This window comes from Panthera tigris, chromosome D2, assembly GCF_018350195.1.
Source record: "Panthera tigris isolate Pti1 chromosome D2, P.tigris_Pti1_mat1.1, whole genome shotgun sequence".
Lineage (NCBI taxonomy): Eukaryota > Metazoa > Chordata > Mammalia > Carnivora > Felidae > Panthera > Panthera tigris.
This window is the reverse complement of record NC_056670.1, coordinates 54,090,703-54,107,719: the sequence shown is the minus strand read 5'-3', so window position 1 is coordinate 54,107,719 and position 17,017 is coordinate 54,090,703. Positions and strand designations below refer to the sequence as shown.

The 17,017-nt window shown below is 49.0% G+C and overlaps 1 protein-coding gene across 19 annotated transcripts in view; it reads left to right on the top strand.

Annotated features, from left to right (window-relative positions):
- Window positions 1-17,017, top strand: part of SORBS1 (sorbin and SH3 domain containing 1) — a 145,226-nt gene that overhangs the window by 27,531 nt on the left and 100,678 nt on the right. For 10 of the 19 annotated variants that reach the window (XM_042961130.1, XM_042961131.1, XM_042961137.1 and 7 more), the window contains exons 3-5: window positions 4,529-4,597; window positions 7,368-7,463; window positions 9,790-9,918. In XM_042961130.1, the coding sequence (XP_042817064.1) occupies window positions 4,529-4,597; window positions 7,368-7,463; window positions 9,790-9,918 (294 nt within the window). The remainder of the gene's footprint in view (window positions 1-4,528; window positions 4,598-7,367; window positions 7,464-9,789; window positions 9,919-17,017) is intronic. The other 9 variants (XM_042961141.1, XM_042961140.1, XM_042961139.1 and 6 more) reach the window with 1 other exon arrangement.

The following is a 17,017-nucleotide window of genomic DNA, read 5'->3' as shown; positions in this document are numbered from 1 at the left end:
TTGGCTTTTTGGTTTTGCTGTCATTTAAAACAGGCCAGGGCTTTTATTTTTTATGTATTTTTTACTTTTCTTTCTTTCTTTTTTTTTTTTTAACTTTTGCCCTAAAATTTCTGGCTCTACCAGAGTTCGCCTAAGCTGGCATTGCCGCTCCTGGCACGCTTAACGGTAGAAGGAGGAAGAAGGGAGGGGCCCGGCAGGAAGGTGAGGGTGAGGATGGGCCTGCGGGACTGGACTTCTCCCAGGTTCACCGTCAGGCGTGGTGCGAGAAGGTATTTCATAGAAAGAGTCCAAAAAATCCGGACCTTTTGGCCTGATAATCTCACTCTTGGGAATTTCCATCTTAATTCAGAGGAAACAAAAACATCACCCACACGAAGGTGGGGAGTGAGCAGGTTCCTGATGTGCATTTGTTTGATGGAATATTATGCCAGTATTGAAAGTGATCATTAAGGGCACCTGGGTGGCTCAGTCGGTTAAGCGTCGGGCTTTGGCTCTGGTCATGATCTCACTGTTCGTAAGTTCGAGCCCCACATCTGGGGCTCTGTGCTGACAGCTCAGAGCCTGGAGCCCTCTTCAGAGTCTGTATCTCCCTCTCTCTGATCCTCCCCTGCTCGCTCTCTCTCTCTCTCTCTCTCTCTCAAAAATAAATAAACATTAAAAAGAAATAGATCATTAGGAAGAAAGCAGCTGTGTAGAAAACATTAGTTTTAACCTTTGGTGGAAAGAGAAGCATGAAAATGATGGCACTTTTTAAAAAAAATATTTTTATTTATTTAGTTTACATCCAAGTTAGCATATAGTGCACCAATGATTTCGGGAGTAGATTCCTTAGTGCCCCTTACCCATTTAGCCCATCCCGCCTCCCACAACCCCTCCAGGGGTTGTTCTCCCTGGAGAACCCTCCGTTTGTTCTCCAAATTTATGAGTCTCTTCTGTTTTGTCCCCCTCCCTGTTTTTATATGATTTTTGCTTCCCTTCCCTTATGTCATCTGTTTTGTCTCTTAAAGTCCTCATATGAGTGAAGTCATATGATATTTGTCTTTCTCTAATTTCACTTAGCAAAATACCCTCCAGTTCCATCCATGTAGTTGCAAATGGCAAGATATCATTCTTTTTGATTGCCGAGTAATACTCCATTGTATATATATGCCATATCTTCTTTATCCATTCAGTAATGCATTCTTTTTATTCCGAGTTTGGAGGGGGCTGCCAGTCACTGAGGGAAGTGCTTTGCTCGTGTTATCTCCTTGCATCCTCCTGGCAAACCCACAAACGTGAGCATGAGGTACCAGTCCCATTCTGTCGATGGGGAAACTGAGACCCTGAGAGATTCATGATTTACCTGTGATAACCGGCTAGTGTGTAGTGTGAAGTTTAGGCAAACCCAGGCTGTGGACACCAACACACGATGTCGCAGAGGTCTGAATCTGAGGCGATGGAACTGTTTTGCATATTTTCTTCAAGTCTAGCTATATTTAATGAAAAGAAAGAAAGGAAAGGAAATACGTGGGGCTGGGCCTGGTGGCAGCTCAGAGGCTGCCCCAGTGCTAGCGTAGGGAGGCCTGAAGCAAGGCCTACGGCCCCAGAAAGGAGACAGTGAAGACGAACTGGGGCAGGTGCACGGGGAAGGGAGAGTTACAGAAAGAACAAGTGGGGTAATGCAGCTTCGGTTTCTGGCCTTCTTGCCAATGCCCTCCTTCCACCCATCCCTGAAATGTAGGTGCGAGGGAGATAATGGCATCTGGGAGAATTAGCCTTCATCTGTAGGTGGACAGGGCAGTGAGCAGGACAGAACCTACGGGCCAGAGTCAGGAGGTCTAGGCTGCCGGCGGGGAGGGGTGGTGGCCCTGCTTGGGTCTGGATCCAGGAGCATCCAGGCTGGCCTGTCAGTGAGGCTGATTGTTGAGAGCCTAGGTAGGTGACCCAGTCTCAGCCAGATGAGCTACTGGGATTTGGGGCAGGGCTTCAGGCCCAGCATTTGGGGAAATAGCATATAAGCTATTTCATATAGAATATATTTAGTTTATAGAATATGTAGGAGACATTTTTTATTTTAAAAAATCAAAAATGTTTATCCCTGCTGGGGTCAAGAAGATGCCCTGTGGGATGGAGCAGACCCGAATTCAAACCGCAGCTTAGTGATCTTGGGCAGGCCTGGCATCCTCTGTGGACTTCAAATTTCTTACCTATAAGATAGGAGTCCCTAACTCCTAGCTCCAAGGGACTGGGTCTGAAGTATAAAAATGAGATGCTAATTGTGGAATGCTTAGCGTGGAACCTCAGATCCAAGCAAATAGATATTTAAAAAGCCATAGCTGGGGCGCCTGGGTGGCTCAGTTGGTTAAACGTCTGACTTCGGCTCAGGTCATGATCTCGCAGTTCATGAGTTTGAGCCCCACATCAGGCTCTCTGCTGTCAGTGCAGAGCCCGCTTTGGACCCTCTGTGTCCGTTCTTCTCTGCCTCTTGCTTATGTGCATTCTCTCTCTCTCTCTCTCTCTCTCTCTCTCTCTCTCTCTCTCTCTCTCTCTCTCTCTCTCTCAGAAATATTAAAGGAGCACCTGGGTGGCCCAGTCGGTTAAGTGTCTGACTCTTGGTTTTGGCTCAGATCATGATCTCACGGTTTCTTGGGTTTGGGTCCCACATCGGGCTCTGCACTGACAATACAGACCCTGCTTGGGATTCTCTCTCCCTGTCTCTCTGCCCATTCTCCACTCGTGCTGTCTCTGTCTCTCTCAAAATAAATAAATAAACTTTAAAAATATATTCAAAAATAAATAAAAAGCCATAGCTGTTATGATTCTATTTGTGGCTTGGTGGCTCTTTTGCTGTCGGGGGGCGGGGGTGGGGTCACTCCAAGCGCGCTGGTCACAGGTCTCAGGGTGGCGGGTTCTGTCTGCCCACCTGCTTGCCTTCTTGGGCCTGCCTCTGTCAATTCAGGAAGGGGGGACTTGGTCGGGGGCTTAGGCTGCCGGTGGGTAGCTGGGGTCTCTCAGTGCCTCCAGCTGGGCAGAACTCAGAAATGTCTTAGCTGACCTAGAAGAAGTGACGTTTGAGGTGAGCCTCAAGGATGCACGGGATTTCCCCAAGGTAAGGAAAGAGGAGGAGGCATTCCTGGCGTGGGCCTTGCCGGTCTGGAAGTATCTGACATGCTGGTGGTGGGAGGTGCGGGGGGGTGGGGGGGATGTTGTGAGGAGACGGGGGTGGCAGGCAGCTGAGGAGGGAAATGCAGCAGGGAAAGGCTGGGACCAGTGGCTGGAGAGCCCAGAATCCAAGCTGAGCTGCCCAGGCTTTGTCCCTTGAGGTAGCTGCTGGCCACTGTGGCTTGTGTGTTTGCTTGCTTTTAATTATCAGAAAGGTCAGTTAATTTAAATATAATCAGGTAGGCCAAGGTACACGTCATCCAACTTACTAAAAAATTAGGTTCTTAACAATCATATGTGCATTTGGGGGAATTTGGAATACATTTTTTTTCCTCATGGAAATAATTGAAATGAATGAATTCCCAGACTAAATCCCAATATTTTCATTTTCAAAACAGAGGTGAAATACCCACTACTTACAGTAGAGGGGTTTAAGAAGATACTATTGCATTGAGCCATTTTGCTTTCATCTGTCCTGCACCCTGAGGCTCTTTAACCCGGAAAGGGCCATGGTTAGATCAGGAGCTAGACGGTTCTCTCCAGACGTAGATTGGCAGCGGGCATAGAGAAGGGACAGAATGGAGGTGGGGCGTGGGGAGGCGGTGGTTGGGGAACCGTGTCATCTCTGGGACAGAAACCCAAGAGCCTCAATGGGGGATAGTGGGCAGGTGAGGAGGGGCAGTGTCCAGAGACATTGCAGGGGAGGGATAGCATGCCTTTGTGACCGGGGATGTGGGTGTGAGGTGAAGGAAGGTGTCAAAGAACCTGAGGTCTCTGTCTGCTGACAGCTCTCACTCTGGATGCCCAGGGATGTGTTTGAGCTAGCCTTCGAGTCAGCTTGCCAGTGAGCAGCTAAGCTTTTGTCATTCAGGAGATACCATTTTGAGGGAATTAAGCAGATTTTTATTTTATTTTATTTTATTTTATTTTATTTTACTTTTTAAAAATTTATTTATTTTTGAGAGAGACAGAGCAAGTGGGGGAGGGGCAGAGAGCGAGGGAGAGAGAATCCCCAGCAGGCTCTGCGCTGTCAGCACAGAACCCTATATGGGGCTCAAACTCACAAACCATGAGGTCATGACCTGAGCTGAAACCAAGAGTCGGACTCTTAAATGACTGAGCCACTCAGGTCCCCCAGGCAGATTTTTTTTTTTTTTTCTAATAGCAGGAGAGTTTGTCATCTACCACATACTTCCCATCCCCAAACAGCTTTTGTGTTCTCTCCTGGTTCAAGCCACACCACATGCTCAGAGTTCTCCCGTGGTGCCCAAGGGGGCCCTCCTCAGGCCCCGAGAAAGCCTGCCTGTCCCAGCATGTCACATCAGCAGGACTCAATAAATGTTGGGGGCACATAATCCCAAGCCTGTGTTCTTTGTGTCTCTTTCAGAATGTGATGTTGGTGTTTCTAAAGCCGTGGTGAACGGGTTGGCGCCAGGCAGCAATGGGCAGGACAAAGGTAAGGTCTTGAGGGGAAGCCCGGCTGGTACCACAAAGCAGTTCTACGTGGAGCAGAGTATGTTGGGCCTGGGCCACTGGCCTGCCATGAGCAGTCACTGGTCAAATCGGGTCATAAACTGGAGACCTGTTTCTCATGCCAACTTTGAGCATGTTCTTGCATCTCGTGGGTGCAAGGTCGCTCTTTTCCACTGTGAGGTGACGTGTTAAAACCTGTCCCCCACTCATAAGATGTGAGTAACAACAGGTCAAGTACACCGACTGAGGCCTGTGTCACGCCTGGTGTGAATGGCATTTATCGGCCTGAAGTCTCTCTCGCCCAGCATTTTACCTTCACCTACGGTAAATAGTGACACGCTCACAGTCCTGACCCTGAGGCAAGACCCTCTAATGCTGAAATAAGTTATTTTGGTGGCATTAGTTTCCTGTGCATCTTCGATTTTCAGGTTTTAAACATTTTCGGACAAAAGATTTAAGTGTGAAGTGAATTATGGGTAAGATGACCTTTGAGGTCCTGTTTGCCCTGTGGTCTCTCATGGTCAGTGTCTCAACGTGGCTGCCCAAGTAGCTGGGCAGCAAGGCTCCCATGTCACTTCTGCAGTGTGTCATGAGCAGAGTGGTGAAGTACCTTGCTTCTGCTGCTCACAGACAGACATCTCGGGAGGTCCATCGTCTTTATGGATGTGAGTGCCCTTATCTAGAAAATGAGGGAATTAGATGTTATGCAGTGTTTATTCCTGCTTCAAATTCGGAGTTTTGGTGATTCCAAATCTGTGCTCATCCCAATACATTTTGTGGTATCAATGAGAGGGGGCAAAAGTCCTGTCATTGAGCATTCAAGTCAAAATGCACCATCTCTCAAAGAATAATTTCAGAAAGTGACACATTTGGCCTTCGTAATTTCCTTCTGGTTCAGCCAAATATTCCTCTTGAGACCAGGCAAAGTGTAAAGTCAGGAGGAGCAGCCGGGAAGGGAAGGCATAGAGCACAGGAGGAGATGGGGAAGGGGGAGGGCCAGTTGGTTTGGGGGTCATCTCCTCTGCTGCTCTGTGCTCCTTGCCTCCCTGCTTCCCTCCCCGACCACCCCTCTCTCATGGTGTGGGTCCATGTTCTCAGGGCCTTGGACAATCTTACTAAGTTACGCTTGGGAGCGTTGAGGGGCAGTGCCTGTGGCATGGCTCCAGGGGTGTGTTTAAGCATCCGGTGAGCATGGGGAGGGGTTGGGCCCTGATGCTTAGAAAACTTGTGAGGCCACCAACCCCATCCCCGTGAATTCATCAGTAGAGGAGACTTCAGGGGTGTGGGAGAGGGTGGCAGGTGGATTCCACTCTCAACTCGGTAAGACTCAACCTTCATTTGGAAAGGAGGCAGCAGATGTCACCTGAAGGTGATCATGGCGGCCTGGGGGAACTGAACAGGTCACTGAACCAGGTGCCAGGACATCTAAGCTCCAGCCTCTTCACCTAAAAGCTGGATGACTCTGAGCAGCTCTGAGCCTCTTGCTTTTTCCTCTGAAAATGGTAACAAAAATCCCAGGTGGTCATAAGGAGCAGGCAGTAGGATTGCTGTGAAAGCATCTTAATACAGGTAATATTGCTATTATCTACTTAGTTGTTGATGGCCGTATGCTATGTGACTGCCTTATGAAGCAGCAGCATGATGGACTGGAAGGTGAACTCTCCAAGGTTGAGGTGCCTACATCCCTCCTGTCCCCAGACAGGCTCACCTGCGTGATACTGATGCACTGGTGACCATCTTGCTTCCCAAACAGCCTCACCCCCAGTTATTACGTAGATCTGGGGCCATAAGACCTCGGAGTGCTGCTCGTTGGGGTGACATTGGTGCCATGACACATGAGCTCCCATCTCTATTTGCTGCCATTAGGGCGAGAGGGTGAGGGGAGGCCCCCCAACAAGCTTATCGTGAGGAGGAAGGTTCGGGGATGTGCCCACCATTGAGACTCCAGAATTTGGGGACACAGGGGGTGCAGGGCAGCCTGCAGATGGAGAAGTATGAGCACCCAGGATATAAGGACACATCCCTGGCCACATCCCAGGCAGCCATCCTAGTTCTCTTACCCACATGCTGGCTGTCAGGATCCTGGGCTGCATCCGTGGGTGCTTCCCAGAGCCTTGAGCACGCACTGGACACCTGGCAACCTCTTGTCCAGGAAAGGCCGGTTTGAGCAAGACCATCTGCTGCCCAACAGATGGAGGTTCTGATTTGCTCGGGGACAGAGGACCATGGTTGTGAGAGCAGACACAGGACCCCGGAAGTTGTGATGGTGGGGAAGCAGCTGTGGTGTCTGAGAGGACCAGGCAGCTCAGCAGCTTGTTCCCTTCCCTCCTCCGCTCATCTGGGGCCTGAGCCAGAGCTCTCCTCCTCACGGCCCTGCCCCCAGCACAGACACCCCGGCATTATTCTCTCAGGGGCCCCTTGGACGCTGGGTGCTCTCCCTTCCTCTGTGTGCCAGGCCATCTGTGTGTCTGGAAATCTCTTTGTCCAGAGCCTTGGCACATTCCTGCTGTGGCACGAGGCACAGATGAACACTGACCAACTGCGTATGGGTGACGGTGGGAGGGTTCTGCCATATTGGCATGGAACCCTGGAGAGGGAAAGCAGGTTATTTTAAATTACCGCATCTACTGCTCTTCATATTGTTCTTTTCGTGTGGGCGACTTCCTCCTATTGTCCCTGCCCAGTTCCTCAACTGCCTGAGTGTTTCCCAAATGTTCTTTCTGGATACACCATTTACCCTTTTGTGTTTTCAGCAACTGCCGACCCTTTACGTGCACGCTCTATTTCTGCTGTTAAAATAATTCCCGTGAAGACAGTGAAAAGCTCTTCAGGCCTGGTACTCCCTCCAGGTATCTTTTCTTGGGTTTCTTTCTTTCTTTCTTTCTTTCTTTCTTTCTTTCTTTCTTTCTTTCTTTCTTTCTTTCTTTCTTTCTCTCTCTCTCTCTCTCTCTCTTTCTTTCTTTCTTTCTTTCATTAGCTTATCATGCATGTTTTTCCTTTCTTTCCTTCTAACAGACTCAAAGGCTTAATCCTTATTCCCTCTCACATCCTTGGCTGGTTTCCTTTCTTCGTGTGTGTGTGTGTGTGTGTGTGTGTGTGGGTGTGTCTGTGAGCCAGCAAGTCTGGAGAAGAACTGACAGGTGCCTTGCCCCTCCTCTCTTTAGTAGAAGGGTCAGTCCAGAGGCTAATCATTTACTCTTCCCTGGGTCTTTGGTACATGAGGTATGTGATACATGGAGGTACATGAGGCACGTGGCTTTGCAGAGGGGCTTCCAGCTCCCAGTATTTTATTTAAAACTTCAGTCTCCCCGAGAATGAATGTATCCCCAGAAGGAACCTCTGAGTTGGGCTGAACTTGAAGCAGCTGCCTTAGATACCTAACTAGATGCACCCCTGTGAGGCTTGCTGGGCCATTTTCCTCCTCAACCCCCTACTTCACCTCCTCTCCAAGGAGAGGGTGCCCTTCAGCTCTCTGCTCTGGCACGTAGCTTCCTTCTGTGCCAAACGGGACAAGTGAGGCTGAGGTGGCGCTTTATCCCAGTGGGGCTTTCAGGAGTTGGGCAGATCTGGTTATGGACCTGGGAACCTAGGATGGCTGGATTTGTCAGTTTGCTGCTCATCCTTTTTGAAAAGACCATGAATCAGGGGCGCCTGGGTGGCGCAGTCGGTTAAGCGTCCGACTTCAGCCAGGTCACGATCTCGCGGTCCGTGAGTTCGAGCCCCGCGTCAGGCTCTGGGCTGATGGCTCGGAGCCTGGAGCCTGTTTCCGATTCTGTGTCTCCCTCTCTCTCTGCCCCTCCCCCGTTCATGCTCTGTCTCTCTCTGTCCCAAAAATAAATAAAAAAACGTTGAAAAAAAAATTTTTGAAAAGACCATGAATCAGTTTTCCCGGTAGTTTTGCGACATCAGTCACTTATCCTCTTGACAGGGTTAGACAAGTCGCATGCTCCCCAAGGCTGCCGCCTGCTCTGCCATACTTTGTGTTTTTGTGCTTCACTCTCACTGGGAAGAGGTGCTGACGGGGCTCTCTCCTGTCATGCAGTGGTCGTTCATCTGAGCTGTTGGAAAGAGGCTGCTGGACTTGGAAAGAAGGAGGGAAGAGGCTTCTCCCTGCCCTGGCACGGGAATGGGGTGGGGTTGATGTCTGAGCCTACATCCTGCCCATCACCCACCTTCAGCCTTACCATATAATCGCAGTCTTGACAATTTTAGGTCAGAGGTCCAGGCCGTGCTGTGAGCAATTTGAAAAAATGAACTGTGGAATTCAGTTCAGCTCTAGCTGCACAGAAGGAAACACGTGCTTTCTAGCACTGTGTGATTGATCTATGTCAGTTTCTGGCCTCCCCATCACTGGTTTTCCTAGGGATGGACATCTAGATCTTCTGAGGTCTGTTTTAAAATCCTTCTCAGTGGAATTTTGAAAGATCGCCTGGGTCTGCTGTTAGGCCATTGTGAACTGTAGGAGAGGTCGGGACCCAGGGAAGGCTCAGTGGGGGGTGCGATGAACACTGCTCACTGAAGGATTTAGCGCTTCTTGTCATTTTCTTTGGTGTGAATTCATGAAGTTTGGAATGTGAGGCTCTTACCCATGATCTTTCTCCACAGGCAGCACATCCTGTCATCATTTCAAGGGTCTTGACTTGCTGATAAAAGATTTTCTTTTCCTTTTCCTTTTCCTTTTTCTTTTTCCAATGGGGAACTGCAGGGAGCACTGATTCTCCCCAGAACAACTTGATTCCCAATGTTTCCAGCTTGCTCTTTTATAGGAAGAATGGTCTGGAAGCTTGAGAAATCTCTCATCAGCTCTTGCTTGAATTGTGCCTTACTAATTGGTCAGAAGTCTGCTCACCAGCCCAAGCCTCATCTAATAAAAGGAATTAACCTGCATTCATTTTGAAATGTTTTCAGCTGATAATTATAACTTACACAGAACTCATTGTTGCCTCCATTTTCCCCGAACCTCATGACGTGTGGTAAACCTCCGAAAATGGGATTCGTCTTTCTCCTCCACCCACAAATTAATTTTCATTGACCACCACACTGACCATAAGGCTCTCCATGGCTATAAGCAGGTTCATCTCATTCTCTGGCTGTAATGAGTTGCTAGCTGACTACTGGCTTTAATCCTTCAGGAGCCTGGGATTCAGGCTTCTCTTTTGTGCCTTTCCTTTTCAGACATGGATCCAACGAAAATCTGCACTGGGAAGGGAGCGGTGACTCTCCGGGCCTCGTCTTCCTACAGGGAAGTCCCAAGCAGCAGCCCCACGAGCCCTCAGGAAACCCCACAACATGAAAGCAAACCAGGTGTGTGACCCCTGTGCTGGGGGGAGCTGTTCAAAGTCATACTGGGAGGGAGGGAGGCCCTCCTGCTTTTGCTCAGAAAGGTACGAATTCATCTGCTGCCTCCTAACTCTCCCAGGGGTCCCTAGAACGGTCAACACCTCACTCCACGTGTGATGGGTGGTGATCAGTGCCCTGAACTAATGGGTATTCACTTGCTTCAGGCAGACGCATAGCAGCAGCCACCACTTTGTTAGCTTTTGACCAGAGATGAGGAGAAACCTCATTAGGGAGCCGATGGCTTTGCAGAGGACAGAGGTGGCTTAGGGGCATGGGAGGGAGTGGTGAGATGGGCTAGAGGGGAGGTTTTGCAAGGCCATCCCCGCTTTTGAGGGCTGGGTGTAACTGGCCAGGCAGGGCTGGGGCAGTAGGAGGGGAGAAGCCAAGGGAGGCTGAGAAGTGCAGGTGCCTGACTGGCCAGGCTCCCAGGAAGACGGTGGGGCAGGGCTCAAGCCTGGTGGGGGTGACCTGGCGGCCAAAGCAGCAGGAACAGAAGAGCAATTCTGAGGCCCCTGCACACTAGGAGCCAAGGGAAACAAAAGAAGCTCCCATATGCAGCCCACCTCCCATCTGATCCATTGTTCAGGGTGTCTAGAGAGTGGTGTTGAGAACTGGGACCTGGGAACCCAATAGATCGGCATTCTACCACCTGTGGCTGTGCAACTGTGAACGGGACATTTCACTGTCTCAACCCTAGTGATCTCATCTGTAGAATGGGCTTGATAATTGCACCTGCCTCATAGCATTCCTGTGAGCGTGGAGGATGTAAAGTTTTTGCACCTGCCTAGTGACATGGAACAAGCCCTTAGCTGCTATTCGTAGGTTATGATTGTGATTATTTTGACCTCTCTAGAGAGGGTGCTCCAGAGGGCCCCTCCCCACTCACCCCCCCCCCATCCCACAAAGTGTTCTGGGCACTGAGAAACACTGAGGTTTCACAGGGACAGCTGGCTTTGTGGCCCCCTGCCCTCCACATGGCACTGGTTCTCACATTGGAGCTGCATCAGAATCACTGGAGTAAAATGACAAGGTGCTGCGTCCCAGGCCAGAGCTTTAGGATTTATGATTCCCGCTTGTAGGTTTCAGGTGGGGTTGGAGGGTTTACATTTCTGACAAGTTCCCGGTCATGCTGCTGCTGCTGCCCTAAGGACCACATTTGAAAGCTCCTGCTGTAGGGAAAGGGGATTTCTTCCTTTCTGGATGGGAATGAAGGGAGTAAAGGAATTAGGATAATGTCCACTTCCTTGGGACTGGAGACAAAAGGAAGTGGGACACACAAACTTTTTGGTGCAGTGGGGAGCAGTGTGTTGTGATGAGATGGAATTCTGTTGGATGAGGATGGTTGGTGCCCAGCATCCCGGGTCATGCCCAGGAAACTGACTTCCTGTCCCAGCCACCTATAACCAGCGCCAAGGCAGATGCCCAAGGACTAGGCCAGGCTAGGGTTTGAGCACAAACCCTGTTCTGATAATGTTGCCTCCCTGTGGAGGGCTTCTTTTTCCCTGGTCTCAGGGCAGGCATAAGTGGCTGCCAGCACTATTGGTTGAAAGAAGCTTCCTGGCCTCATATTCCTGAACCCATACCTGAAAAGGTAGGGCCAAGCAATGAAGGCAAAATAATTCCTTCCTAAGGCTAGCTTAATCCAGCCTCTCCAGGTCTAACTGGGAAGATCTAGCTCCCAAGGATGTTTGAGGAAGAGACAATCCTAAGGGATAATTTAAAGAAAAAGACCATACCTACAGCTCATGGCCCAATAAAATGACCTTAGCAAGCTCAGGGCCCTTTCTCTGGTGGTAAAAGGTAGAGCGAATGGGAGGAGGAGAGGGTCCTTGAGCTCCCCTGGTGGTTATAGAGTGGCACTAACATAGAACACCTGCTACTCTTTCGCCCAGTAGTCTTGGCTTGGGCTTACAGTGCCGTGCAGTGATTTGAGTACTTTAAGAAGCTCTCTAGTCTCCAAATAATTCTATATCCTACGAATTCTGACAACTCACTTGGGTGAAAAAAGATCTTGTTTGAAAACGCAAATACATTGAAGAATTAGGGGATAGCCCAGTCGTGCACACTTCCAAGGTAAAAATCAGTTTTAGTAGATTATTTTCCTCCTGGTAAGTGGAGTTCATTGGCTCCAAGCCAACAGACATTTAGTTAGCATCATCTGTGTGCCAGGCACTAAGTAGTCACTGGGAATTGTGGCGAGAAATGGGGAGAAGGGAAGGAAAAGGAGAGTAATTCTAGGTGCATTAGGTGAGGACAGAAGTCCTTTTGCTGCAACAGAGGAGTCTGGCGTGGGCTGCTAGTCCACTTCTGTGCTTTCCGACTGGGGAAGCCACACCTTTGAAGACCATGTAAAGTATGAGGGACCTGTGCAAGCTGCTTTCCAAGCTTCCTAGCTCCAAAATGCTCTATGACCTTGGGAAGTTTGGGGATTAACCTGACACAAACAGAATCCCATTCACTGAGGTCAGATTCGAGATTACACATCAGGGCAGTTTGGGGTGGAAGGAAGAAGCTGGGTTTGAGTAAAGGGAAGAGTAAGTACCAAAGAGGCTGGGATGAGTTAACACTGGGGTGAGGTTAAAAAAGGATGTGACTCCGAGGATGGGACCTCCCAGCTGGAGACCTTTCCTCTTACTGTACTGCTCACGGACCAGCATACTGCAGACTCTTGACTGGCTTTGTCCACGCGGCTCCTCAGCCCTCCCCTCATCCCTGCCTGCTCCCTCCGCTTGGGCCTCTGGCTGATGACCTGCCTACCCCGCAGCGGCCTCTAGTCCTGTCACAGGGCCTGGGAGTCCATGGGCCTCGACAAGCCTCAGGCAAACCATTTTCTGCACCATCTGCAGGCAGCCACGTTCAGCCCGGACCAGCAGCGCACATATGAGGCAGCGAGTGTCTCTTGCCAACGACAGGGCATGCTTCCTGCTCGCAGTGCCTTCACAGATAGCTGATGTCCAGTAGCGTCCAGCTCCCTCCCTTATCACCAGGGCCAGCATCTGTGCCCCAGCTGCTCTGTCTGCCTTCTCTGCCCGCTCCCTGGCTTCACCACCTCCTTCCATCCCTGTATATCTACAAGTTGCTGATCATTTGCCCAGACTGGAAGCTCCAGTCTTGTGCTACTGCCCAGCACCTGTGTCCTGGTTTCTTTCCTTACGTGACCCTTTGACACCCGCATTTCAGAGGTGGCTCCTGTTTCCAGTCCTTGCTTCAGCTCCCTCATCCTATGAGACCTGGTCTAGTTCTGCAGTGACACAGCCCTCTGTTGAGGCTCAGCTCTGCCACTTACCGTCTTTGTGATGTGGGCAACTCATTCAGCCTTGGCGAGCTTCAGTTTCCTCATCTATAAAATGGGGATGGCCTGAGTAGAGTTGCTGGGATTCAGTGAGCTCTTTCACACCAAGATCTAGCATGAGCCAGGCACACAGCAGGTGCTCTTTGATGACAACCCTCCTAGTTATGCACATCCGGAGGCCTGTCACAGCCTTCCAGTAATTGCAGTTGGTGGCCTTGAGGGCAGCGGGAATGAAGAACCAGGGCCAGGGGGGAAAGTGCATGTGGAAGAGTGAAGTGGCAGGGCTTGGTACAGTGTGTTTGAGGAGCTTGGAGATGTGAACCTGCTGAGAAGGAAGTGCCTCCCCTGGTTGACTAGGAGGACGGCTGAGGTGCTCATGGATGCAGTGGCTTTATGAAGGGAGAGAAAGGGATGTTGAATTCCATAGTTTCACATACTCAGTTTTGGGGAAAGGGCAGGACCTCTAGGAAGGAGTTTCTAAAAGATATTTGGAAACTTGGAGTTCAGAGTGTGGGTTTAGGAGCCGTGTGCATCCAAGATTGGGAGGATGGAGTTGCTGTCTGAGGTGGAGGGTGGTAGAGTCCTAGGAGTTGCCCGGTTTAAACCCACCCTCCAGACTCCTGCCCTCAAGAGGTAGCTCGACTCTGGATTGTCAACCGTGGCTTCTGACCAGCCTCCTAATCTGTGAATGTGGACCTAGGTTTTTGGATCAGAACCTTCTAGAAAGAACTGCAATAATTTTAGTGCCGACTCCCTGACTCTGGGAGAGGTATTACCTTATCCCTGCTTCCTTGCCTGGCCATCATTGCCTGGCCAGGTCTGGGTATTGACCTGGTTGGTTCAGGGAATCTACACCTGTGTCCCCAGGTCAGAGTGTTACTCCAGAAGAGACAGGGAGCCTGATGAACTGGTGAGTGTGATACCAAGCTTCCTGTCTGGTGTAGCCAGAAGGCCATCAATCCCTATGTTCTGACCCACAAGCCAAACTCCAGTTCAACCCCTACATTTTGTTAATTCTGTACCGGTTGCCTCCAGTCTTTCCTGCCTGATTCTTGACTACCACATTAGCTTTGGGCGTAAATCAACTCATTTCCTCTGGTTTGACTCTTGTGTTTGTGCTCCAGAAATGGCAGTAGCAAAAAGATATCATGAGAAAATTGACATGGAAGCAGTTAAAGACTGCTAAAGACCGTTAATGTGAGTTAGAGTCCTCTTTTATGAATGCCTGTACACGAATTAGGGCCAAACGAAGTTGGAAGGAAAAGACTCCACCAGAGAACACCGTGATTTCTGACACGAAATACTCATTGAACGGATTCCAAAAAGTACCCTCAGGTTTCATATTTTGCTAGGACTCAACTCATCGAAAGCTATTATATTCATATACTCACAGTTATGGTGGATTACAGGGAGAGGATACAGATTAATAACAGCCAAGAGAAGAAGTCCAAAGTGAGCTCTAGGGAAGAACCAAGCACAGAGACTTTTGTTGACCTCTCCTAGGGAGTCAGGATGCATTAGTTCCTGTCTGATGTAGCCTAAAGACCATCAATCCCCGTGTTCTGACCCACAAGCCAAAATTCAGTTCAACCCCTACGTTTTGTTAATTGGGCCAAGGACAGGACCTCTAGAAAGAAGTTTCTAAAAGACATTTGGAAAATTGCAGTTCAGAGTGTGGATTGAGATGTGACAGTATGTTCAGGGAACTGTCAGTCTTGAAGTTCTCCTGAGCTGTTGTGCCCAGAGTTTTTATCCACTGCTCATGTGGCCAGTCTCACTCTCCAGCCCGAGGGTGAGCTTTTGATGGCTCAAAGTCCCCACGCTGAATCACATTATTGATCTGGCACAAAGATACTCCCATTGGGATGACATTATGGGTTCAGAGATTAATTCCCAGAAGGCAGATGGCAAAGGCCAGATCTCTTTCTGGGTAAGGTTAAATTATTTACCACACAGCTGGAATAAAGAAATAAACATAAATGAGATTTGGAACACTATTAGATCCACTGGTAACAATTCTTGGGATACCCTCCTAGAATACATCGAATCTGACTCGGTAAAAGTTATCCTGAGATCCTAAGAACTGATCAGCAGAACAGCTTCAGAGCAGACCAAAATGAAATTAGCACAGAATGAGATAAAAGAAAATATCAAGAGGCTGTGGCCACAGGCCAGCAAAGATCATGTATAAAAAACAGAGGAAAAGATAAGACAAAATAAATTGTACTTCTCCTGGAAAGGCTCGGTCTCAGCAGGGCTGCAAAACCTACCTAGAATCCAACTTTCCTAAGCCCTCCTCCCCCCTCAGGGGCTCTGAGGTAACATTTATCGAAAGAAGCATTTTGACAGTCTCCTCAACCACGAGCTAATAATTGATGGTTATGTATATAAAATTTCACCTGCCGCACTTGGATACAAATGGCTGTGGGCTGGTGCCGACCTTCAAGGTTCAGAAGACTAGGTAACAGAGGATGACATACATTGGAAATTCAGCCTTCCTTTAGTGAGGAAGAGAGGAATGCCTAGAGAGGTCCTGGAAATTGCCTTTTCTGGGGCAAGGTGAGGGGAACAGTTTTTGTGACTTGAAATGAGAAGAAAAAGTGGGTTGATTTCCATGGATATTACCTTCTCAAAGCTGTTTATCAGATGGCAGATGTCAACAACTCTCATTTCTATGTGTGGGGAAACTTTTTTTCCCTTAGTTTTGGATTCCAGTTTTACTAATAAGCACATACTTTCTGCCAGGTATTTCCATTAAGTCCTCATGACTCAAAAGAGGTAGATAATACTTCATTTCACAGATGAGGCTGTCCTGTGCTGTGGGATGTGCAGTTAGCAAGGACTCCAGCTAGACAGTCGGATGCCAAAATGATAGTCCCCTTACGACTAGTGCTTTGGAGGGACAGACTCATCTCCGCTGTCCGTGACGCATCTGCTTGTCAGTGTCACCTGAATAGAAGCAACTCAACCAAGAACAAAAGAGCAGGCAAAGTAATGTGCCCCCATGTCCGTGTAGAAAGCTCACGTCCTTCATCAGATAGCCCCTCACTCAGAACCTATTGATATTCAGTGTATGTGTAAATCTAATACATTTGACAGAATGGCTCGACAAAGGTGGGCTAGAAATAACTTAGGAAGGTGGGACAGTATAAGTTGATGGATACAGGGTTGGGGGGAGCCATTATCATATTGTGTTACTTCATGCTTGAGGGCCTGCCATGTGCAAATAAATCTCTGGGCCAGGAATCTGGATGGATGCAACAGTGAGTGTTAAAAATGGTCACTTTTAGGATCCTTCATATGCCTGATCTCTGGATCTTCAGCAACCCTGTGGTGTCCATGGAGTAAGGATCCTATTTGATAGATGAGAAAAAGAAAGTTCAGAATGATTGGCAGCCTGCCCTTGGTCACAGAAGCCAGTACATTGCAATAATGTGCATAAAACTCAAATCCTATAAATTCCCCAGCTATGTGGTTGGGAAGAGAAGACAAATACCTGTGAATTATGCATAAGGGAGTAGCAGAAATGTACCCAGCAACCCACTAAAAGAATACATGACAGAAACGTTATAAAAACCTCTGTTTGGGGGGCCCCTGGGTGGCTCAGTCCATTAAGCATTTTGGTTCAGGTCATATCTACAGTTCATGAGCTCAAGCCCTGCATCAGGCTCCATGCTGAGGTTGGAGCCTGCTTAGGATTCTCTCCCTCTCTCTCTGCCCCTTCCCCATTCTCTTTCTCTCTGTCTCTCAATAATAAACTTAAAAAACCCT